The 23,893-nt window shown below is 36.5% G+C and overlaps 1 protein-coding gene across 2 annotated transcripts in view; it reads left to right on the top strand.

The window, feature by feature from the left end:
• The window catches only part of RGS12 (regulator of G protein signaling 12), a gene marked incomplete at its 3' end in the record, with an annotated part of 82,677 nt that extends 59,341 nt beyond the window's left edge, over positions 1 to 23,336 (top strand). Inside the window, exons 10-17 of one of the 2 annotated variants that reach the window (XM_080343960.1) lie at positions 878 to 1,078; positions 2,008 to 2,081; positions 5,478 to 5,604; positions 6,552 to 6,648; positions 8,143 to 8,210; positions 8,737 to 8,890; positions 11,456 to 12,073; positions 22,972 to 23,336. In XM_080343960.1, coding sequence (XP_080200086.1) covers positions 878 to 1,078; positions 2,008 to 2,081; positions 5,478 to 5,604; positions 6,552 to 6,648; positions 8,143 to 8,210; positions 8,737 to 8,890; positions 11,456 to 12,073; positions 22,972 to 23,336 — 1,704 coding nt within the window. Of the gene's footprint in view, positions 1 to 877; positions 1,079 to 2,007; positions 2,082 to 5,477; positions 5,605 to 6,551; positions 6,649 to 8,133; positions 8,211 to 8,736; positions 8,891 to 11,455; positions 12,074 to 22,971 lie in introns of both variants that reach the window. The other variant, XM_080343959.1, reaches the window with a different exon arrangement.
• Between the last annotated feature and the right edge of the window lie 557 nt (positions 23,337 to 23,893).

The raw sequence follows: 23,893 nt of genomic DNA, 5'->3' as shown, positions 1-23,893 counted from the left end.
TTCTGTTGCAGAAAAGTCTTAAGAAACAGAAAATGCAAAGCCTCCTTAGAGCAACAACCTCTCTTTTCTCTCCCCCTCCAACTGAGTGTCAGAAGGTTACTGTGATTTAGATGAGAAGCAACAAGTTAGAGAAGAGAAAAAGCACAATGAGTACTCTAATAAAAGACAGTATTTTTGTATTGTCCTTTTAAGTTCTAATTGAGCTCTTTGTTAAATGTTTAAAGAGAATTGTGATATTTTGTAGCAGTGTTGCTATTCTACTGTTACTCTAGAATAAAGATTAATGCTGTGCCCTTTAGGCTTAGCCTTCTGTTCTCTTTAATAAAAAAACCCATGATCATTAAGTGATTTTATTTTTTTTTTTTAAATTCTCTGTGGTGTATTTGTATGTGTAGTATTCAGATTATGCTAAAAAAAAAAGGAAATTGTGGTTGAGGAACCTGCTGTTTAAAGGTGTTCCTCATCACTTAAATGTTGATTCATGATGCGCCAATGGTAATTCTGACATCAGCAGGTCATTATTGAGTATAGACACTTAACAATTTGGAAGCTAAATAAGATTTTATTTCCTTCTTACCCTTGTTGATTAGGAGTTCTGTTCTATAATTTGAGAATATTGTAACCTGTTTTATGCACTCACTGTATAAAACTTCATCACTTCTTGAAACACATTTAGATTTGTGCAGTGCTGTTGTCTTTATCTAAACTGTTTTTTTCAGGTTTTAAATTTATCTGGTATTTGTGACATTTGGAAGGATTTCTAAACTGTAAAAATGGTAGATAGTGTGCTGCTTAGTTTGATTTGTACAGACTCTAAAAGTTTAGGCATGTTCTTACTTTCCCCATTGGGCACTGACTTTTCTTTTCTCCTATCAAGTCGGAAACCTCAAGATTACCTGCATTTGTACCAGATAAAGAGAAATCTCCCAAATACTGCTGTATAAACCTTCCGGATGGTTCATCCAGCAAAATGGCTGTTAAATCCGGATTCTCTATCAAAGAGGTGCTATCTGGGCTCTGCGAGAAACATGGCATTAACATAGCTGCAGTGGACCTTTTTTTAGTTGGAGGTGATAAGGTATTGCATTTTCTTGTGCTTTCTTTAAAGCATTTTCATACTTATTTTACTAATAAGAAGTCCTGTTCTCTCAATAGTAATGCTTAGTAATGCTTCTTTCTGGTTCTGCCTATAGCTTTACATTGGCGGTACTGTGGTTGTGGTATCTACATTACAGAAAGCAGAAGAGCTTATGACAAGGATTTCCTGATAATAATAAGTTAATTTGGATATCTAGTCCACATAGGTTGTCGAGGGAAATGATTAGCTTGTATTAATTGAAAGTATCCAGAAAGAAAACAAATGTGTTGTAATAAATGGTACTTCATTAAAGCAAAGAAACATAATGACATTCAGGTCACCAAAATAGAAATGAGATGAATTCATGCTAGTATTAAGGTACATGTTTTAATGTTGAGGAAAACTTCCAAGACAGCAGTCCATGCTGGTGGTGGGTGATGTCTCATATTCCAACAGAAGTATCTTCAAATCAAAGAGAAACTGTGGATGTGAAACATTTATTGCCCTAAATTTGTGCTTTTGATCAATCTAGATGTTTACAATGAGAAAAGTCAACGAATGAGCATAGTTATGTGCCTTTTCTTTTAAATCTTTTAACGACTGCTAACTTGCCATATATTCTAATGCATCATTCTGTGTAATAATTTATTTAAGTTGAAGGACCTAAGCTTGTTTTAAAACACTGAGTTCCTGAGTACCTTCTGGTTCCAGTAGATTTTAAAGTTTGGTCCTTGTCTTACAACTGGCTAAAGAAAAAAAATACGCTTTAATCGTGTTGCATATGGTAAATTAGTATCTGCTGGAATGCACACAACCTATGTTAATAATCTTCTAAGTTATCTGAATTTTTTTAACCACTCAACTCCTCATTTTTACATATTTTAAAACTAATTTGCTCTCTTCTTTTGTTCCTGACATATGCTCTGTAGCCACTTGTGTTGCACCAAGACAGTAGCATCTTGGAGTCTCGGGACCTACGTTTAGAAAAACGCACTTTATTTCGGTAAGAGTCAAAAATACTGTCTTCCTCAGCATTTTACAGCCTGTTTTACATTTTGCGTTTTGTAAGTGCACTGAAGTATGTTGTCAGTTACTTGTGTAGCAAAACAGTAGTTAATGCAGAAAAGAATTTGTCTGAATCCAGTAAAAAATCCAGTTAGCCATGCAATGCAACATCTTTGATTGTAATCCAGAATCTAGCAGCAGGGGATCTAAGGTTCCCATTCATTGTACAGGCACCATAGAAGAAATAGGCGTTTATATTAAGCAAGGAGTCTCATGTGAAGAAGGAAGGTGACCTAATATTTGTAACTGAAAACGACTGACTTCCACATCTTACTTCTTGAATTAGAAGTCCATTTTTACTTTAGATTGTAGTAACACTGAAGCAAGAGATACACATTTAGCCTGGGGATGTCTCTGAGCTACACAAGTGCCTAAGTTAGATGTTCTATCTATATGTAGGCACTGGTATGCTAGAGATTTAGAGCCAGCTGCTTGGTGCTTACTCTACAGGTAATGCTGAGATTGGGGCACCTCCAAAAGGTAATTCTGATGAGCACAACCAGAGTGTAGGGATAAGTGGGAGAAATATGGGCCCACAGGAATGTTCCAAACTGCGTAGAGCAGCACCTGCTGAGTTTTAAATGCTGCAAGAGGGAGCTTTCTGGATTGCTATCTTGGGTACAAGTGGGAATTTGATATTCGAGTTAGGGATATTTAAATATTATTCTGATGTCTAACTGCTCAAGCTGAAGCAGGTGTGAACAAGCATATAGGACAGATCTGCCAGCCCAGAGGGACCTTCCACATCAAGAAGAGATGTGTTTAGTAGGTTGAAGCAGCACAAGAATGAGATGGAAGTTGAACTGCAAGTCTCCTAGTCTAAATCCTGAATGCAACAATAAAAAAATATAAGCTTTTAAGAATAAATGGATATTTTTATTGAATACAGGTTCCCATACACTTACATTTGTAATTATGTGCCTAACTGGCAGATTACAGTAAGACTATGAATTGTATAAATATAAATTCATCAGTTGTATAAATATAAATTCATCTGCATATAGATGTATAATCAATTATATCAATATAAATTCACCTGCGTATAGATTTATAATCTTGAATCTTAAACGAGTCAATGTTTTAATATGATTATTAATGTGGTTATAATATAATTCAATACATAATGTATTTAGTATTATGTAATATTGTTTTATAGTATACAGTTTTTTTCAAAATAATCTGTTTCTATTTTTTTCAAAATGCCAGAAAATATGTTATTGTTCCTAAATTCTAAAAATCCAAAGTTGCACTATGAAAACTCTTGAAATAGTTATTGCAGGAAAAAGTCATGAAGTAGAATGTGTTTGTGTTACATTATTGAATTATGCTTTTGTCGCGGGTTTTGATTGCAGGGTGACAATCAAACCCTGGCAGGTGTATTGTTAACCTCCTCTACCCCCGCTCCACCTTCCCCCTTTTGCCCCTCTCTCTCCCCGCTTCCCACTGCAGACAGGCGATCGGGAGGGAAAGAAGGAGAGAGAGAAGAGTTGGAAAAATTAACAATGTTTTACTAATGCTACTAATAAGAATAGAGAAAATAATACAAAATATACAAAACCAATCTTGAAAGTCCCAGAAGCTGCAGAGCCGGCACCCGAAGTCCTGGACTGGACTCTGCAGCCAACCGGAGCTGGATTCAGTCTCTCACTAGGCCTCAGTTCGCAGGGACGACTAGCAAGGTCCTCTCCTAATGTCGGCCATAAGGAAAAGGGACGAAAAAAGGGCCGAGATCCTTGTGATCTCCCACTTTTATATGAAGTATTCACATGAATGGAATGTTATACACAGTTGGTCAGTTTGAATCTGTCCTTATCAGTAACTTCACATTCCATTGCTAGGTTTACCAAAACATGTATCTGGTTCTTCAGGAAAATGCAGCTAATATGAAGCTTTAGCCAACAGGCAAATTCACTAAAAGAGAAACTTGTTTTTTAACAAAACCAGGACAGCTTTTGAAGTGAATAAAATTTGTCAGGCATTCTTCATTTTGGCTTTATATTAATTTTCTTTAGGAAGTAGGGCTAGTTTCTATTTGAGTACTTCAAATTAATGAATATGGTACAGCATATTCAATCTCAAAATTGAGATTGAGCAGTCTTTTATTAGGTGTGAGTTTGTTGAGTTTCCAAATTAAAAAGGAAATGTAAGTAGGCAGTACCATATGTTACTTGTGTGTTAATTAGAACGTAGAAGTGTTCTACTTTAATCCCTTCTGTGGGTAGACACTGTGTAAGCAAAAATATTCAAATATTTTGATTATTTTCAGACATAAGACAAAGACTCTGTGGATGTACTTGGTTACCTGAATGTCTGCCACTTCTCTGTCGATTACCAGTTAATGATTAAAATTGATCATTTCTATTTAATAGCGGTTGTCTTCTAAGAAAATATGAAAGTCCAAGTTTCAGTTATTCAGGATTCTTGTGAAAGGGAGAAGTCAATAAGACTATACATCTTGTATTTAAGTAATTCGTGTGAGAGGACGAAATGGGGTTTACATTTAATCATGACTGACAAAATCACTAATAATTTTTATTTCTTCTGATAGTTTTGTTAGCAATAAGCCTGCCCTTATTTTCATACTATAGTACCATTGTAGTCAAATGTGGCTGTTACAGAGGAATCAGGGCACAGGTGAAGAGCATTTAAAAAAAACCCACCACAACCAACCAACCAGCCAACCAACATAGACACAGTTCTGTGCAGGTAAATAGACATAAATGGAATAGTTGTTTGGGTTTTAAAAAAATATTTCTTATTTCATTATTTTTTTGCTGTTTTGACAAAATGAGACAAAGTTGCTTAGTAGACTCTGAAGAGAGTTGTCTTTATCCTTTCAATTCCAACTGAATTGCTCTTTTTTTTGTAGCATCATCTGGAATTCCAGTGTATTTGTTCCTATGCTTAAAAATAAAAATTCCTGCCCAAGCCCATCTCAAGCAATTGAACAGGACATTGTGAGTCTCTCTTCTAGAACTGGGGAGAAATATTTTCCTTGCATCCAAGGCTATAGTACAGGCATGGAGTCACTTTGGAAGCGCTCCTGGACCAGAATGGTCTAAGCAATGTCACTGTAAAGATGAAAGTGGTATGGAATCTATCTAGTTGGTCGAAGGATTAGGTGCAATTAGCTTGGCTCATGTCTTCACTCAGCTCTGTCGAGAGAAACAGTGGAAGTTTTATACCTTCAGTTTAGGATAAATTTGTGCGAGTGAAGTTTCAGGACCACTAGCTGTAAACTAGTATAACTTTGCGGTAGATTGGATTTTATATATTTTGTACATTTTGTTAATTGGAATATTTCATACTTTATGTTACAATTGTTATGTTTCAGACTGGATCTTGTTCCAATCAATCGATCAGTTGGTCTGAAGGCTAAACCCACCAAACCAGTGACAGAGGTCTTAAGGCCTGTGGTTGCAAAGTACGGTTTAAATCTTAATGAACTTGTGGCAAGACTAGTAAGTATCTTTTGATGTAATTCAAGCTGCAATATTTTTTGTCTGGACAAGATCAAATGATAGTTCCTGAAATTATACCTATCCTTATAATTAGGCATTAAAATCTGTATTTATAACTACATGCTGAGATGAAAATATGTAGTAGTCATAACCATTATGCTTAATACTAACTACCTCAAAGCTTTAGTCTTCTTCTATTTTATATTCTCCTTCAGCATAATTCCAGCAGCCTAAATAATAGAGCCTGAATTTAGCTTCTTGCAGAGCTCAACTTTTCCTACTGTTAGCCAGGGAAAGTTGATTGGAATTACTTAAAGCTGTTGTTCCAGTATCCTCAGAATCATAAAAGTTGCCTCAAATCCCCTCGCAGAAAATTTCTGAGGAAAGAGACCGATTCAACTTCTTTGGTCCTAAACCTTGGACTCGCATCTTCTCTACTCTATTATGATGGAATATCGGTTACTTTTCTTGTATTTCTAGAATGTATACTGTCTTGACTGAACCAGTCCAAATTTTTTAAACAATTAAAAAACATGTTGGTATAAAGATAATTTCATTTAATAAAACTACAAGATTAACGAAGTACAACAGATTTAGGATATAAAATAAAGTCAGACTTCATCTGAAAAATATGATTTGCTGAACGTACATGCTAATGGTGCCAGAGTATTCATGCGTGCTTGGGAATGGGATTATTTCTTTCTCCTTGTATCTTCTTTTCCCTGAATACCATTCTCCTCATTTAAATAGGTTTCACTCGTTGTAATTAAGGTAGTTTTACACAAATGGAATAAACATATTTAGAATGGTAGAAGAAAATATATGTTGAGGCTACACTGAAACATAAAAATGCTTTGCTTGTTTTCTTTCAAAAATTGTCAGACAGCATAAATTTGTTCTGAAAACAGCTCTTTCTCTATTATATACAAACTGTGCTCCGACTTTAGAATGGTGAGCAGGAACCACTTGATCTTGGTGTCCCTATATCTAATCTGGATGGTCAGCGGGTTGTTCTAGATGAAAAAGAGCCTACGAAGGGTAGAGGTAAGTTGGCAAAAAAGCTTTTATTTATGATACCAAATCAGTTTCATAAAACCTGACTTTGGTTACTGCTCTTGATGTGAAGGTGAAATAAACGTGATTAGATTTGTCACATACAGCAGTATTCTTTTAACTAAAGAGGAGTGCAGTTTCTAAAGATTGAAGATTAAATTGATCTATTGATACCAAGTACTTTACTGTTGCTGTAAGAAATTTTGCACTAGTAATACTGGAACATTTTCCTTGCTCTCAGCCATAGATCCACATATGCGTTTAGCGACACAGTGCCCAGTAATAATAATGAGATTAAAATGGCAAATGACTTCTGTGAATTTGGCAATTAATTCAAAAGAAACATTCTGTGTAAGTAAAACAGATGCAGCTTGTGCAGCGGCTGTAACAACCCCCTTCTTTAACATGAGAAAGTAGCAGAGCCTACCTCTCCAGTTTTAAGTGATGATTTCTGGAGATAATACTAAAAAAGGATGTAAATTTTGATTTCCCTGGACAAAATAACTTGAAAAATAGAAGTTGATCAATTGAAGAGTTGACAATCTTTTGGCACATTTAACATACTAGATTAATACAAGCAGCTTTGAGAGTTCAGTTTCATTAGGAGACCTTTTTATAGATAGAGAACGCTTGGTTGTAAAAATGAAATTAGATGCAGTTAAATTAAATAGACTTTGAACAGAGATGCTTTTTGAGGAAGAGCTAGGAAAATAAGGATGGAGGTATTTATTGAGGAGAATCAGATTTGTCATTTTCTCTAGAAAACAGAACCAATTATTTTGGAAAAAAAAAATGTAAATCTAAATACTCTCACAGATAATTAGTTTAAGGATTACAATTAAAACTGTAATCCTGTGTGCTGACAGCTGCTATAAAAGCTGAAGTCATAGGGGATCATTCTATCATTAGGCTGATTCTGTGACAATAGACCAGTGAAAAATGACCATGATTCTGTGTTTGCAGCTCAGGCTTCCGTTAGTATACTTGCTGTAGGCAGATGTAAATTGAAGGGGCCTTTTAGTTACTTAGAAGTAGACCAGAAGTATGTGGCAATATCTAGAAAACAAGTGATGCACAAAACAGGTTGGAAAAGATTCAACATGACCTTTCGATGGTCTTTTCTGCTGATTTTTTTTTTTCCTCATTTAAATTCTAAATTTGAAAATTATAAACTGAATTATTAGCTGAGATTTTAAAAGCTCTTTGATCTTAATTGAAAATTTAGGAGAACCTAAGAGAAACTTCAGCAGCTTTAAACTTTAAAAGCATTGCCAATATTAGGAAAAAGTGGAGATGAGAGAGATTCTGGTAGGTTTTAACTGAAAAGTAGCAGGGATATCAACTGCTCACTGTTCTCTGAGTACATCTGGGAAATTTTATAGCAAAAAAAACCGGTTGTGTTCATCATTGTCGCTTAAGTATTGCTTCTTTGGGAAATGATAAATTTGTAGTTATAGAAGGTATGTTTATGTTCAGCATTCACAGATAAACAAAAAGGTGCATCAGTAAAACAGAGTGCAACTGTAACTACATCAAGAAATCAAGTATCTACTGTAAGTAGATCTGCCATGATTTTTGTCCCCTAGATCATATTTTGTTTCCTTCTGGAATCCTATACTAAAAACTTTATTTGTCCATGGTTTTGAATTAGCCAAATGATGTAACTAGGTTGAGCAGAGCTGTAATTCATCTGATGTTTTTCCACTATCAACCGCATTTGTCTGTGAGAACTTTGTCTTAATGATGAATCAAATATCTCTTTCACTGTGTCGTGTTTGTTGTTTCGTGTCTCAGTGGCTTATCTATATTTGAAAATGCTTGAATTACAGAAAGGGGCTCTGAATTTCAGAGTAACATAAATTCTTCAGAGTAAACAAATCATATTTATTTATACATTTTGGGGAAGTACTATGGCAAGCGTTCTTAGCAGTAATCAAAATTAAACTAAAACATCTGTTTCGGTGGTGTTAGAGAAATGTTTTTTTTAAAGAAGTAACTTTTTCATTCACTTAGACTATATTATGTACACAATGGTATAGCCTAAATGTAAGTAGTACCTTAACTTTCCTTCTAATGCAGGGAGAGGGAAGAACTCTAGGAAAGTCTAATTCTATCAAAATGAAAGGAGAAAATGGAAAAAATGCTAGGGAAGTCCGGCTGTCAAAGAGAGAAGACTCTATTGCAAAGATTGGGAAAAAAAAATGTCAGAAAATAAATTTGGATGAAGCAGAGGGTATGTGAACTTTCTAGTTTATTAATATAAGTAGACGTAGCAAAATTAGAAATTTGTTTTTGTGTAGAAAAAGGTACCGTGTGTTTAATATTCCATCGTGAAATTCATAATCATGCTTCTTACATTTTTGTTTGATGCTGTGTTTGAATTGTAAAGTTTTTGAAGGTGAAGGTAGAATTTTAAGAATACCTGAAGACAGACATAGGTGCCAGGCAAGACTTTCAAAAGTGAAAGTACCTCATTCCTGATAAAATACAAAGAAAATAGTTACTCAGTTGCGGTTCAGTATCCCATTTAATACCCTTTGCAAGCCGTGTAGAAGCTTGCCTTTCTTTAACTCACCAAAAGGCCTTTGCAGACCCTAACGTGCTCAGGTAAGAAGTTTGGAAGATTTTGTGCTAAAGTCTGTAACAGGACAGAACTATCTGATGTGTGGAGAAGCCGTGGTGGGCGAGAGGAAAAACTCAGTTTACATTGAGCAACCGCTCTAAAAAGGTGGTTACAAGTAGAAATAAGCAAAGAGATTATTGGTAATCTTCTGTGTTCTGAGTTCTATTTTTACCTTCAACTAAATCTTTTTAGTGATATCATTGGAAAAGAACTCATTGGAAAAATTGCTTTCATATAGAAAGATGTCCGGGGGAGAAAGAGGAATAAAAGTGATGGAGAAATCTTAACATACCACCCCCTGCCCTAGGGCATTAACTGAAGCAATTACCTCTCCTGTTGGCCCTACACGTTCCTTCCTATTTGCCCAAGTAGAAGAAAATCAGAGGGACATATTTTACTCACAGATCAAAATTTATGGCTAATGTGACCTAATATGCATATCCAAAACCTGGTTATGCACAGTCATACAGCAAATGAATGTTCGTCTGTGACTAAATGTCCACTGACCGGAATGGAAAAAAGTGCTGAGACTAAAACTTTTATTCCAAAATAGATGTTTGTTAAGATAAGTTTAATTACAAAAATATTAGTGCATTTTAAATTATTTTCTGTTGCTGTTTTATTAACTTGTTTTCCATATTTTAATATTTTCATTTTTCTTCCTAGGGCTGAGTAAAACATTAACATAATTTGAAAACTTCCGAATTCGAGGCTTTCACATTTTATTTTATTTTGAATTTTGTGAAATTTGTCCAAGTTTGGAAAATACGTGCCAAATGTTGCAGACTGTTTTTAATGAAAAAACCAAACAACTGTTCTATGAAGTTTGAAATTTCAGAAAAGAACATTTTTGTATGATACATATTAGAAATGTTGCATGTTTTAATATGCATTACCGCCATTTTGCAAAACTTTGGCAATAAGAAGCGTTTTGAAGCTTCCATCTTGGCTACATTCAGATTTTATGGCATTTGACAAAGCATGTTAAAAAGCAATTTTTAATAATATATATGAATGCCAAATATGAATAGAGGATTAGGAATAAGGTCATACAAGCTCAAGTGTATGACTTCAGATTATGCTTAGTTAAAACTAACACTTTGTGCTTTATTTTGTAATGGCTTTCGCTTCAAATAGTATTTATAAGCTGGATTGAAACTATTGATTTTAATTCATCTGTTGGAGATGGCGTTTTTAAGCATCTTGAATATTCCGTAGTTTCAATGCTCTCTTTGTGAAAACTTAGGACATACAGAGACCCTATATTAAGAGTTATGTATTTTTGTATGTTTTGTACCGAAGAATTTGTTTATTGTTGCGATGCTTCGTTTTTGAGGAGTCGTATAATTCTTGGCTTGTGATTGATAAGTTTCTTGTTGCCAAGTTTTGAGACTTTCTAGAACAGTGGTGATTTACTCTGATTATTATTTATATAGAGAAATATATTGAACCATTGGTCATCATTAAGGACATGATCAGAAAATCACTTCCAATTGTGTTAAGAACTCCATAAAAAAAGCTGCCCCGTTGCTTTTAGTAATGGCCCTTTTGATGGTCATTGACTCCCTACGTGCTAATGATTCATTGCCACACAAAATAAAATGGGGTTACTTAAATCAACATCTGATCGTGCCCTGTGATGATAACATCGTGGCTTAGAACTACACCGTGAATTGAATTTAAACTGTGATAAAGTATTATTAAACTGAGAGAAATTCAATATAATGAGGAAGTTTACAACTTAATTTTGAATCTTTGAACTTTCAAATGGCGTGGCTATTTTTGAGTTAAGATGGATAGAAACTATCCAGAGTATAAAAATGTGCACCCATTGTCAATAAGACCAGAGCCTTGCTTTGTATAAAGAATTTAAAAATCCTCTGTGTACAGATTTATTAACCGCATAAAATAGAAGATGTGTTCAAGGCTCAGTGAATTGCAGCTGTTCTAAACTGCAAAACTCTTAACAATAGCAATCCTGATGGTCTTAATTATAGTGATGCTAGTGAATGTTGCTGCAATTGAAAAAGTTCCTAATTAACATGGGATCTTATTTCAAGGCAGCATTGAAAGAATTGAAGATCTTCATGGAAAATAAATGTGCTGAAAATTTACATTTTAATGACATTGCACTTTCTGACAAAAACTTGTCAATTTTGGGTTTTTCCCCAATAGAATTTTTTGAACTCATATCCAAAGCTCAAAGTAACAGAGCAGATGACCAACGTGGACTGCTAAGGAAAGAAGACCTTATTCTTCCTGACTTTCTTCGTTTGCCGCCCACTGGACCAGAACCATCCTCATCTACACCCGCAGGCCCTAAAGGCCTCAACAGGCGAGTTTCCAAAAATGACAGCAAGGACGGATGTACGTCACCGAGTGGAAAACAGGAGCCCGTACAAAACTTTAATGAAAACTCAGTTAAGAAAATGGGTTACTCAGAAAATAAACATAAATCCTCTTTGACAGCACTCCACAGTCAGAAGACTTTCAGTGTTCCTTTTAATACTGCGTTGTCTCCAATTCCGCATGCACAGGAGAACAACGCGACAATATGGAAAAGGCAGTCGAGAGAATTACAAGCGGAAGGTATACAGATGGTAGATGATGAGAACGTGGCAGACTTGACTCTCGTGGCTGAAGGAGATATTAGTAGCCCTAACAGCACTTTGCTTCCACCGCCACCACCGACACCACCGTCAGACACCAGTAAACTCCCAGAAGCCAACTATCCACCCCCAACTCCTTTTGCAGGTAATCAGGAAAAATCTGGATATCAAAGATCCAATTCAGGTATTTCTAGATTTTAATAGTCTTTCCTTTTATGTGAACCTACTTTTCCTTGGCACTGTTAATCAGTATTTGGCACCCATTAAAACGTGAAAGAAAATTCTCTCTGCACCTTAATTTTTATACAAAAGGAGAAAAGAATAAATATATCCATTGCCTTAGCCTAACTGTAATATTTCTGGTTGCCTTTAACAATGTGCTTTTGTTAGCATTTGCCGTGTGGCCAAAAATGGACACATGCAGACAAACATTTAAAATACATCCATATGCTATAATTATCTCATTCTTTACCCTAGGAGTACAAAACAGGATATCAGCATTTTGAGCTGCATAGCACTGTTGCGTTCCAGATTTTCTGTGTCATAATGAGACATAATCTGTTTGTCATAATGAGACACATGATTAAGGTTTGGAAGTCTAAGTGCTTTAGCAAGAACCCTAATTATGTGTTGAAAATTGCAGTACTGTTTAGGATTAAAATTTGAAATGGATAAACCTTAATTTAAAAAAAGATTTCTCTAATAAATCAGATACCTATGACTAAAAATAAAAATGTTACTGGTTTTTTAACCCATACTTTGCTACACAGAGAAACAGATTGCATCTATCACACTTTCTCCCAGAATATTTACATGTGAAATAGCTCTTTCTATTAGGTAATTTGAAAGAAGATATGTAACTTTTTTTAGGATGTAAGTTTCATGGTCTAGCAATATCACAGAGCAATATTAGCCCAAGGCTGAAATACGGAATTTCTTTATGAACACGGACTCTAATGATAATAATTGCTATTACCAGGAACAAAAGAGTTTGAAGACAGTGGGTGTTGGGACATTGACATTTTACAGTCATTATACTGTACATTTTAATGTAAAATGTAAGGAGAGGTATCTATGTGCTACATTTATTTTTGATGTTTCACGAACATATGGTGCCATAATTTGTATGATCACATTTCTTTGTGATGTGGGAATATACATTTTAATTATTTATCTTTTTACACAGAGTATTTGATACTGTTCTTTATCTGTATGGTTGATGATTTGTAAATAATACTTTGGTTGTTGGATGCTTATCAATGGCAATGCAAATTATTTCCTCCTCTTGGTATTTTAAAAACACATTCCTTTATTAGTAGTATTGGAGAAATGTTCTATAAGTGCTACCACTTAATTTCTGGAACTGAGTATTGAACAAACTTGTAACCAGTGCCTACAAATAACAGAACCACAAAATGTACTTCAGACTTATTGATGTGTATATGCATAGATTTGTGTTGGTGTCTTTCTGCTAATATGAAACGTGTACAACGTAGGTATCAATTTGCATATTTTTTCAGTGAGAACTGTTAAAAAAACCATTTGCACTTAAAAAAACCTTCATGAATTGACAATATTTTAATGCATGCCATACATTTCTGTGTAACCACTGAACTGTAGCTTTCCCTTTTCCCACTTTCTACTTTTTACTTTGTAGAAATCTTTGTGTAGTTTTCACATGTATTTTGTATCTTTGTTCTCTCAGGAGTAATAAATTCTAGATCTAGTTACGCAAACTGGTTTTAAGCTTTGGTTTTCTTCATTATTTAAAAACAGTTCTTTCAGTCCTGGATTAAGAATTCTGATTGAAATTCTCTTCTAATAACAAACAGATTAATAGATATGAACTAGCAATTACCTCAAGACAAAGTTGAAAAACGTTATATTTGTTAATAATGTAGATATCAAAGGTCAAACGCTGTCTTGAGATGCTGATGGGTCACATGTGACATCCATAACATGGACATGTGCCCCAGAAGGCAGATAAGGCAGGAGGTGGCTTTGAAGTGAGTCGTAACAAGAACTCCTGAAAGGAGAATCTCTTCTGTCTTTGGGTTCTCGGGCTGAACTTCATATTCGTTACTTTCCTTCTTGTTTTAAACTAAAGCAATTCTTCCCTGGTCTTTAAGAAATGAGCTGGTGACCTCAGTTCATTTGATGTGGAGTAACCAATATAACAACCTTTTTGGTTTGTCTTGGGTGAGAAATGAAGGGTTGAGATGGGTGTTGGAGACCACTCTACTCTTTCCGTTTCTGGAGATGGGTCCAACCTAACAGTACTGGGAAGCCTCATTAGAAACTCAAACCTGCAGAGAGGCTTGTGGTGCTGTTACCTGGGCCTCTTATGTTCTGGGGACTGAAAATGTCATTTTTCCAAAGGTCACTGTGTTCCCACGTAGCCATGGGCTTCCGTGAAAGAAAATAAAGCATTCAAAAGCCCTGTGACAGTTCCCCTTTTAAAATTATTCAGGCTTTTCCACAACAAATAACTAATATCCTACATATTTAATAATTTTATTTTTAAAAACAATTTTCACGTATTCCAACCGGTCTACCCTGCTTTTCACTGGTGATTGTGGTTTATTTTTCTGTCATAGTCACCTATGAGAGACCTTGAAGTAATGAAACAAAATGATTTTGCAAAACTAAACTCTTCGTTCCTCTTCGCTTTGTGACAAAGCAGATTTTATCTTCTTTTTCAAGGAATAAAAGAAATCTAAAAGAAAGCTATAAAACACCTTTTTCTACAATGTTATTGCATGCACTATTCTACACTCCTCTCACAGTGCAATACTGTTTGATGGGAACTGTATTCTAGAAAAGAACAGTGATTTTATGGAAAAAGTGTGGGCAAAACTCTTCTATTTCATGATTTTGTGGAGTTTGCATGGAAAGACTGTCCAATGATGTACAGGAATTATGATAAAAACTGCTGGAGACTATCTCCAGTCAATAATTGATATTTCAAAGGACTAAGTCATTAATAATGGTTGCTTTTTTAAGTGCTTTAATGGTTCTCCATTCATAATCTCCTAACAATGGAAAATTCATTTCTGATTGGTTTATTGAATTAAAATGTTGGGATAAAATAGAAAAATAATGACTAAATAATTTAAAGTGGTCTGTAATCTCGGTTTCCAATTGGTGTAGAGGTAAATAACACATATGGCTTACACTGTGCATTGGGCTTTTCTACGCTGAGTTGATATATGTTGGGAAAAGGGCTTTGGGGATCACCTTGTCCCCCATGTTCTGAGGGGCCAACTCTCCAACTGATGTAGCAGAGCCAGCCCAATATCCACCCCTGGAACAGGTAACTTTAGATGTTGGTGGGTTTTTTCATTTGAGGATCTAGAAAGCAAGTTATGAATTGATGGCAAACAGCAAAATGAGGTTTGCATCACTCCGAGATTTTGAGAACAATTTTTCAAACACAGTTCTTAATTTTCTTAAATAAGTGAAACGTGTTTCTACTCTAGTATTATAATTTTTGGCTAGGAAGTAAGTATCAAATCAGTTTGCAACACCAGAATCATTACTGATTCTCGTTGTGCTACTCATCAAGAAGACAATGTCTTTATTTTTGAATGAGCTTGCCAGTGCTGGCGAATTTCCCACTCTGAAAACTGGGGGTTTCTGGAACCTGAAAAGTTCTGAAATGCACTTGGTGTCTCTGCGTACAATGGTGGCCGTAACTCATCCGTGGAAGGAATAATTCGTTGTGTGCTGTAATTGGCTTGAAGCGATACCTTCATTTTTGAGAGAGTTAAAATACTGATTTAGCCTTGATTGGTTTTATTTTGGTTTTAATTGCATGGTGTAGTCCAGGTACTTTGCATGTTGCCCAGTTTTTCCCATGGAGTTGGGCACATTCCTTACCCAGGCGAAAAAGAGTTGGGGAGAGGCAACTTTCAAACCTGTGGTTCCCCCCAAGCCCTGTGAATAGCAGTGCAGAGGCCGTGTTATTTAAAAACAAACAAACCCACTTCTTTTAATTTTTTTTCCATTTAGCATAAGAAATATTCACAAAATGAAATGACAGTTGCAGTTGATGGAATTATTGTCTACCAAATAAGGAGGAATTTTTTTGAGTAGATGGATAGACTGGATGCAGCAATTCAGTCAAATAAAGGGCTTATTCAAAACTCTCTTTTAGTAGGTGGGCAATGTCATTGGTTAAGGCAGAGAGCCAGCTAGGGAAAATAAAAGCATGGTGAACTCTCTGGAATTATAGTTTAATAAAAAGGCTTTGGGAGATACAGGGTGAATTTAGACTTCATTTGTTCTGAAGATCCTGCTTTGTTTCTGAAATAGACGGGCAATTGTATCCTCAAAATAAACTCGCTTCCTTTCTTATTGGAAAGAATTCTTTCAGAAGTGGCGTAGTTAGTAGCAGTGCTAGGATTGGGTTTGCTTTGAAAGATAAATGATGCAGGAATAAAATGCAGGGTGGACTCGGAGCCTGGGGCTGGGTATTGTTCCCAAAGACAAAAAAAGAAAGGAAAAAATATCCCAACAGCTCTTTCTTGTGATTTGCAGAGAGGACGCAGCACGGTGGGTGCAACCAAGGGACAGAGACCAGGCTGAATCAGCGGCGTTTCTGCCGCTCTCACTTCTTGGCTCCTAAACTTTTCACTTATACATTCCAAGCGCAGTAAACTCTGTGATACTTAAGGAGATTAAAAACAATGACCCTATCTTCAAAAATTCAAAATAAACCTTTACAGTTGTAGTAAGTTAGATAATATTTTACCTAATTAATATTTTACATAATCCCTTAATTTACATGGCAAATTTTAGAGAAAATCTAGTGGCGTTTCCTATGTAAATCAAGATAGCCATGCAAGTGAAAACATAATTGAAATTGGAATTTAAGAAAAGGAAGAGATTATGACTAAAGATGTAAAAATGATGTAAATCATTATTTTTTATGAAGGCTGTTGTCCTGCAGTTAATTATATCCTTGCTGTGTCTGTGTAATGTTGTAGAAGATAATTGGATTCTGGATCAATATAAAGAAGTGCTCATGGGGATCCAGTAAGACTAAAGCCAGAATCTTAATCCTCTTTCAATCAGAGGATGATTAAATGGGAGAATTACATGTAGTACATGGCTGAGATCAATAATAAACAAAGGAGGAGGGTTATGTGAAGAGGAGACAAGCAGGAAGCAGGGAAGGCCTTGAGGGATAATTATTTGAAATATAAGCGTATTTCAATCGAACAGCAAGATACGGATTTTAGAGAGAATTACAAATTTTATCAATGACCTGATAAAATGTTAGAAAAATTACAAGTGCTCTTTGAACCAAAGGCACACAGGCTAAATCCAGATGTATTCAAACACATGACTTATATTTGGGCGATGAATTAGTTGAATTATTAGTTGAAATACAACCGGTAGCTCTGCTAAACCACATTTTAGAGTTTTTTAATTGAAAAATAACATGATGGATAGCAGATCAAATTAATACTGATTCAAGTAATTCAATCCACTATTTCCCAGCAGATTAGTCTCCGCAATAATGCAACCTGCTGATACTGACGGAAAAGCAAACGCAATATCAACAATAACTGCTGGAAGATCAGACTGAGGGATGAATATTTGTAGACTATCACAGGGGTGTATTGTCACACCTATTGCTTGGAAAGTGTTCAACCAACAATTATTTCAATTTTAGCAGCGCAGAAACAAAATCTAAGCAATCTAAGTGACGTTGTGTGCAGGTCCCTTCAGCAGCTGTTGTAGCCCTGTCTATGAAAGGTCACCGTCCCCAAGAAAAACAGCTTGCAGTGCTTCCATTTTTGATTATATGTGCCATGGTGAGCAGTAGTAGTCATACCAGCTCACTCTTCTATGGAATATACAGAAATTATCTTTCTAAATAATACTTTGTGCATTATTCTTCTTGCAAATGCTTCTGAGATGAGTGCAATGAGAGAGTTGCCATCAGCCCTGTCTTTCTAAGCTTAACACTGCAAATGTATTCCAGAAATTCCCAGGGCAAAAGTAAATAGATTGGTAATGCAGAGTATTGCTGCTTTGTAGAATAAGCCATTTCCTAGCTTGATGCCCACATGGTTACTGAGTCAGATTTCAAGGCACTGAGCATATGCTGCGGTTGGTGTTTCATCATGGAAGGGAAACACAGCATATGAAGTCAAATTTCCTTTGCAAAGATTTAGCATAAACTGTAGGTAGGAACCTTTTATTAAATCCTCCTTCTCCTTGGTGTTGTATAAGTTACGAGATAAAAGGAAGGAAGCTTGTGAAGGAGATTTAACCTGCAGAATTTAAAATCTTATATGTAAAGTATCTTCCTCTCTTTGGAAGCATAAATCACTTTACAAACTTGGAAAAAAACCTGCTTACAGTACTAACAATACATCAGCCAGTGTGGAAGTCATTTATCCACCACTTCAAAGAATTCACATCTGGGAAGCCTCAAATTTTCAAATACCATTTCTCGAGAGTTTAGGACAAGAAGAGCGAAGAGTCTTTCCCAGAGTGAAACTGCCAGATTACAGGAAAAGTGTTACTGGCACTGAAATATTTCTAGGACATTGAAGGAAACACCCGCTGCAGAAGTGACCACAGCAGAGCTCCTGTTCTATCGTCTCATGTAGAAGAGTGTTCTCTCAGCCACACGTCATCACCTTAGGACAGGTTGTAGTATGGAGTCAGAGCTGAGAGCAGGATCTGCCCCATCTCCTGCATTAAAGAACACACCAGGGTCGGTGAATTTGGGCAGTGGAAGTGACTGGTTGCACTTGGAGGTGGTATATGCCAGTAAATAACCAATTCCAATTGTTAGGGAAAATTTAGGTGATTTCTTTTCACATGAGTTATAATATGAAATAATTCAAACATTTTTGTCTGCTGTACGTCCACAAAATCATTAAACTGGGGCTCATTTTTAATGGAAAATCTGATGCTCTCTGACATTGGAAGTTGAGTGCCAGGGAATGATGGTGTAGGTGACCTTTTAGTTCAACCGAGAACCATCTATACGGTACATGGTTTTGACAAGAGCAGTAAGATTCCAGCAAAGCCAGAGTGCTAAGTGAAACACTGAAACTACATGGAAGAGGTGGCTGCCTATATGAAGATGGTGTTGGGAAAATTATAGAATAGAATTTAACTTTCTGTCATATCTGAACTCCGCTAGGTATGGATTTTCGAGTACAGAACTCATCTTACAGTGAAACTTAAAAAACGTCTGTTTGCTTTTATTAAAGAAAAAAAAAGGACTAAAAGAAAAAAGATAAGTACGGTGTTAATGGATCTATATCATATATTGATCACTTAAAAACGTAGGTGCTGAATTTCAGATCAGATCTAAATTGTGCTTTAAGAAGTGAATCTTGACTAAAACTTGGCACACTGGAAATAGATTAATCTAATAGTTATGGTGTAGAAACAAAAGCATTGCGAAATGTGAGGGGACCTTTAAATCCCCAGCATCTGCATTAGAGTTATGGTTATTTGATCCTGTCATCTACATTTGACAGTTAATGCTGCTTGTGAAATTTCTAGATCTTTGGTGACCTCAACTCTGTCTGGAATTTTGCCACATGCTGCCTGGGTCCTAAACTACTTGGGCAACAACATCTTCCAGTGTCTCCCTTAGATTTTACTTAGAGCTTGAGGAATATTTTATAAAGAAGAACAAAAATTCCTTTTGTCTTACTCTGTAAAGACACTTTTCCATAATCATAACGTTAAATTCAGAGAGCTTGAAAATAATACACAAGATCAAAATACGAGAAAGAGAGAAATGTTGGTAAAGGAGATCATCCAAAACGCTACCTGGATTGGGAACCTTTGGAAAAACACAGAGTGGTGGCGCATCCAGTCTTCTAAGCAGTGATTTAGCTGCGAGGCTGTAAAATAGCAGATCTCCAGGTTAAAGGTGGCAGAAGACACGCATCATCCCACCCTGAAAGCAGCTGGACTGTATTAACGGGATCAGATGCAGGAGAAAAGTCCCTTAGAGCTGTGTGGAATGCTCAGCACGGGGGCGAAGGCCACCAGTAAGGGTGAAGGCCACCAGTAGGGGCAATGGCCACCAGTAGGCCTGAGCGTGCTGTTCCAGTACTGCTCTGAGCTCTGCCTTCCTTTCCCTTGACAGGTTAGATTCAGGACAGTGCAACAGCATTCCTGAGATGCTTTAGGCAAAGCAATCACAAGAGATACCCATGGAGGTTTTCATTGCTTCAGTGCAAGAGTAAGTGAAGAGAAATTCTATCTGTGAAAGCTCTCTGCACCATAAATGGTGCCCACATACACAAGTTGCTCAGGTATTTGTTGCTCAAAAAGAGAATATGAGGAGGAGATGAGTGGAGAAGTTTTGTAGGCATCATTTAAGCCTCATTATAAAGCTCAATTGAGTACATGCAAATCTTGAATCTATTTTAAATATGTTTTAAGACTTGTAGGATACTTTTATACACAAGCTGCTTTGGGGAATCCCTCCTATTTGTGCTTCATAGATGCTTTGTTTTAAAAAATGAGAAAAAAAAGCACATTAAAATACATTTTCAGTGTAGTGCTAGTCTTGAAATCATCTTCCTGTTTGGTGTAGATGAGCCAACATCATTTCTATCCTGCCAGGAAAAGAGGAATCATCTTCACGGTATTATCCTTTAGTAATTCCATATTCTTTTGAACCAGTATTTTATATAAGACCTTCTGTGTTACTGTCCTACCTCTGGTAGTAATTTATTAGGTGCTTCAGTGGGATTGCTCCTGAAAAGGGCATTAATAGAAAAATTTTCCTATAGTACAGATTTATTCCTCTTCCAAGAGCTGACGTTGACCTAATTTTTGCTTCGTTCCCATTAGACAATTTGCAAGCCTGGTTGTGGTGACTCAGTGACACCTTAATTCCAAGACTTGATGGCATTTCTCGTATGGAGCTGTAGAAAGACCTAACAGCCAAATAAATACAGCAATACCTGTACCTTCCATACCATTCCTCAGCAGGAGTTTCCTGTTGTACCCAGTTAACGCAGGTTGTGTCTTCTGACTGTGGAAAGTTTCAGCTTAGTTCAAGGCCTTATACCACCATCAAATTTCTTTCCTTACATTACGTTTAGTAGAAGGATGTATTCGCAATACTAAGACTACTGAGTGACTCATACTCTCTCAATGCAAACTATTTGGTGTAGTTTATCATTAGTATGGCTTTTTTTGAAGTTAGTATCTCTTTTAAACCAACATGAAAGGAGAATTAGAGACCTTCCTCAAAGGGCATAAAATAGCAGCTTAAAAAGATCAAGAGTGCAATTTAGTACATTCACATTAGGATAAACATTTTAGAATAGGAGAATAGCATTTTACACCACAGCCATGCAAACAGCAGTTAAAATTAAGCCAATGTTCGGCTCCAGTAGGAAGATGTAAACATGAAGGGTAATACAGTCGCATTAAATGTTAGCTGTAATTTAGTAGGCTGGAGTCGTGCTGGGCTAACAGTGCTGAGAAAGCCTTCTGCCTTCCCTCTGCTATTGCTCAGCTGATTTGTTTGGAGTTTGATCTAATTCCTCTGGATGTGAAAAAAGGCAGGCATTACTGATGGGGATTATCCACATTATTAATGTGGGGCTGCCCTGTAGCTAAAGCACTAAAATAATATTGCACTACTTAGAATTTTAACTGACTTTCATTAAATAGAAAGCTTTAACCTTTGGGAAGACCCTGGAGTGGTTTGGATGAAACAGTATGAAATAGCTTTTTTTGTCCTTTTCATTTACTTTTTCCTTTTCTCCATATCAAAAAGTTCTTGATTATGATGATGATACATTGAAATTTATTTTTCTTACAAGAAACACTGTACACATCACTTTCTGGAACAAACATAACAGATTTCAAAGCCATCCATGGAATTTAACCACACAAGTCTCATGGGATTTGTGTGGCTAAATGTGCTAGTCAGGCACTGGGATATAATGGGGCAAATGGTTTAAAAATGGTTTAGGTAATGCCTGTTGGAGAAGATGGTGTCTTTTAAAAGACCAGCTGGTATACCTGGAAAAAACAGAGATTAAATGTTGAATGGAAGCCCTTGCTGAGGTTTGCCTTTGTGCCTTCCAAAGGTTTTCTTTTTTCCTTGCCTATCAGTTGGTCTAATAAAAGCAGTTCTTGCTCCCTGCAGATGTTGCCCCTTTTAATATCATTATGGTGGGGGCATCTCAATTATAGAAATCATGTTGATAACCATGGTGCAAATAATGAAATCCACTCATTCTTTGTCCTTCCCTTCTTGGTGCCTGTTGAAAAAGGCGGAACAGCTTTATCTGCGTTTGCTGTAACAAGTGCCCAGCAGTTTGCAGTCTCATGCCTAATGCAAAATCAGCTTTTGGGGAGCTCAGGACTTTAGGGTTAACTTGGGATAGTAATGCCTTTGTGTGAGTAGTTCTAGACAACCGGCCCAGATCCTAACAATTGTGGTTTTACAAATGCTGTACCAAAAAGCTTCAAGGTTAAAAAAATCACACATAACTCAGGTGTTTCTTGAATGTTTGAAGCCCTTCAGCAGATTAAGTTCTTTCTTCTTGTCTCATACACCATCTTCAACAATTTCTCAGTTGCAGTTCAGGACAGTGAACTGCATCTTCAAATCATAGTTTCTTAGTATGCTAGAAGAATTAATCTCTAGCCAAGTGACAGTAATATCTCAGCAAGGATCTGGTGTTGGAGGCCAGTCCAAGTCAAGGAACATCTCCCATTCTGCCCCAGTGGATCCCTGTATTCTCCTCCTTCACCTTTGGGTTTGCTGGAGGTGGGATGTTTCGTTTTAGAGCTGTACAAGTTTATAGTAAGTAGTTATTTTTAATGGAGTCTTGTTAAAAACCCTGAAAAATGCTAAATTAAGACCACATATTAATGTTTTAGACGTATCATTGAGATCTACTGTTTGGTTACCTGCTTGGCACGTCAAGTCTCCTGTACAGGGCAGGGGAATATCCCAGCTATCTGCCACCAGGGCCTTGGAGGAGGCTGCAATACTGGAAACTGCTACAACCCAGGAGATGCATAACTCTTCTGTTTTGTGTCTTTTGTTTTTGATTCTCCCATTAGGTGCAAACCACAGAAAGAAAAAAGATCCACAAGAGACTTCAGGGAACTCTTGTAAGCAAACGTCTCACAGAGCAAAGGCCAGCAGAACCTTTAGTCCTCCTGGTGTGAGAGAGAACTCTGGGACGGAGCTCCCTGTGAACAGGATCATCGATGTGGATGGAGTCAAACTGGAGGACACCAGCACACGCTCCTGTGACGATGCTGAAGGGAACCTCAGCATTGAAGTTTACATCTCGGAACTGAGGTCTTGCCAGGGGAGGATGAGGACTGGAGTTTACAGGACGTCAGACCTTCCCTCTCTGATTACTGTAAAGAGTGAGAAGAATAAGGGCGCTGAGAATCAGTATAAAGCTACTTTTGTTTAAATCTCTGGTTTTAATTAAAAGTTCTGGTATTTTTGCTTGGCACCAGCAGCAATGGAGATATCCTGTAGAGACATGTTTCTGCAGGTTGTAAGTTGTTTTCAGTACCTGTTGCCTTCAACGAGCCTGCCAGGCTGTCTCTGATGTGAGTTAGAACCCACAGAGTGAAAAAAATAGTATTTCAATGAAAGTATTGACCTATTTTTTTTCGTTCTCTTACCCTTTCTGTATCATTTTCCCTGGGATGATTCCATTGCACAGTGCAATTAAAATGATTATTTCCACGCCTACCCTTCTTGTCTTTAATAAAGACAAACTCACTTTAAATTTCCCTACCCAAACTTTTTATTTTAAGATAATGTCACTTTAATCTTCCAATGTTTTTTCCTGGTGTGCAGGATTCCCTGTGTGTCGGTAGACTTCTGAAGTGGAAGTCAAATCAGTTACTGGTGTAAAATGTTAGGATTATTTTCTTAATGTTTTCTTATCTGTCTCATAACATTTGGGAAGAGGTCCAAGTGGAATTCATTCTTGTCTAAAGGATATATGCAATAAGACCA

This window comes from Nesoenas mayeri, assembly GCF_963082525.1.
Source record: "Nesoenas mayeri genome assembly, chromosome: 4".
Classification (NCBI taxonomy): Eukaryota; Metazoa; Chordata; class Aves; order Columbiformes; family Columbidae; genus Nesoenas; species Nesoenas mayeri.
Note: the sequence above shows the minus strand (reverse complement) of the source record. Positions and strands in the feature narration are given on the sequence as shown.